This window comes from Capsicum annuum, unplaced genomic scaffold (genome assembly GCF_002878395.1).
Source record: "Capsicum annuum cultivar UCD-10X-F1 unplaced genomic scaffold, UCD10Xv1.1 ctg53120, whole genome shotgun sequence".
NCBI classification, from domain to species: domain Eukaryota; kingdom Viridiplantae; phylum Streptophyta; class Magnoliopsida; order Solanales; family Solanaceae; genus Capsicum; species Capsicum annuum.
The window spans coordinates 1-1,678 of record NW_025861209.1 but is presented as its reverse complement, the minus strand read 5'-3'; the positions used below and the strand labels follow the sequence as shown (position 1 = coordinate 1,678).

The following is a 1,678-nucleotide window of genomic DNA, read 5'->3' as shown; positions in this document are numbered from 1 at the left end:
GAACTCTCTTATTAAATTCAATACTTGCATTCCTCAGATTCTTTCATCTCCAGCATATTCTTTCTTCAGATAATCCCAAATTTCTTTTGGTGATGTGAAAGACATAATTCTTGTAAAAATAGTTGTTGAAACAGAAGCAAACAAAGTTGCCTTCACTTTAGACTTCGTGGTTTTCTTTTCTTTGTGACTCTTGATTTGGGCTATGGTGAGATTATTTGACAGCGGATTAATTTCATAATCCTTCTATAGCTTCCCAAAAATCAAGAGCCTCCAAGTAAGTTTCCATTCTCACAACCCATAATTAATAATTTTCACCATCAAAAACGGGTGAAGCCATTCGTGACAAACTATTTTCAGAATCCATCTCTTCACTTACAGGTCCCTCAAGAAAAATAGCTCTAGATACCAATTGTTGGTTTTAATACTGTTAAAATAACGTAGCAAGGAGAGGCAAGAACTTAGCGGCTGAAAACAGAGATGAGTTAGAGAAGAAGAGAATCAGAGAGTTTTTTTTTTTTCTTTTTTGATAAAGCACCATAATTTTTTTTATCAATTCCTAACTTAAATAGGGCTATTACAACTGAAAGTAGGTCAAAATTACCATAATAAAGCAGTCCGATTTGATATTATAAAAATAGAAAACAACAAACAATTTTCTACCAAAATTAGGAATCCCAATTTGACTAGGACTCCTATGTAAAAAGACTGAAGAAAAACAAAAACAAGTCATGTGCATTATTACTTAAAGCAACTTTTAACAAACAGAAACATAAACCTATATAATGAGTGAATTCTGACTGAATACAGGCCAATTTTCTTTTTGTGATAACTCTGAGTACATGTCAATTTAGTGGCACCAAATCATTATGGAACCGCAAATTGGAATGAGGATATGTTTTTCTCCTTTATTTCTCTTTATTGAACCGCTTTATGAACTAAAGAGACCCTGGCGACCAGGTGGGATGTAAAGTCCCACCGTATGGCTTAGAATATCCTTGGTGTACCGTGTACTATACTTCACTTAAAGCACCACTCCAACTGCTAATAGCATAGCAACCTTCAGAAGTTCAATGAATAATATTTAACAATGCTGAACTGCAAAACATCTAAGTACAGGTAAAAAGCATCTTTCCACCTGTATAAGCCATCAAATAATGGCGTCTTCTAGAAAGTCATATAAATGTTAAACGAGTAGATTGCTTGCTGAAAGGGAACTCTGACAGTATGACTTGCAGCGGCAAGCACAGAAAAACCAAAAAAAGTATTCATCCGGCAGGAACTTACTGAACCATTGGCAATATCAATACCAACGTAATATCCAATCTTTGCTTTATCCCATTTGATGAGATCACCACCCTGGTTTAAACAAAACGTCAAAATAAGATGCATGACTACTTGATAATTACCACCTAGAAACTTAACAGGTCTTTGCTGCCAGATAATTCAGGTGACAATACAGAAAAAGTACCTTCCCACAAGCAAGATCAAGAACTGCATCTCCTCTTTTAGTGTAAAGTTGAATCAAGACACTCTTGATCTAACATGCCAGAAAAACTCATTAGCAATGAACTATACAGAATAATACTGCCTATGTAAAAACAAGACATACCCAATTGTTAAGTTTCTTTAAATGGATGATAGGACTTGCTTCGCGCTCTTCAAGAGTTTGGTTGGTCCT

General features: G+C 35.0%; 1 protein-coding gene across 1 annotated transcript; it reads right to left on the bottom strand.

The window, feature by feature from the left end:
- Positions 1-652: 652 nt before the first annotated feature.
- On the bottom strand, positions 653-1,537 carry LOC124893008 (mRNA cap guanine-N7 methyltransferase 1-like; the record flags this gene model as incomplete). Its single annotated transcript, XM_047404168.1, has 3 exons — positions 653-1,057; positions 1,205-1,356; positions 1,469-1,537. Coding segments are annotated over 3 exons (237 nt in total), but the record flags the coding sequence as incomplete, so codon positions are not given.
- Positions 1,538-1,678: the final 141 nt, after the last annotated feature.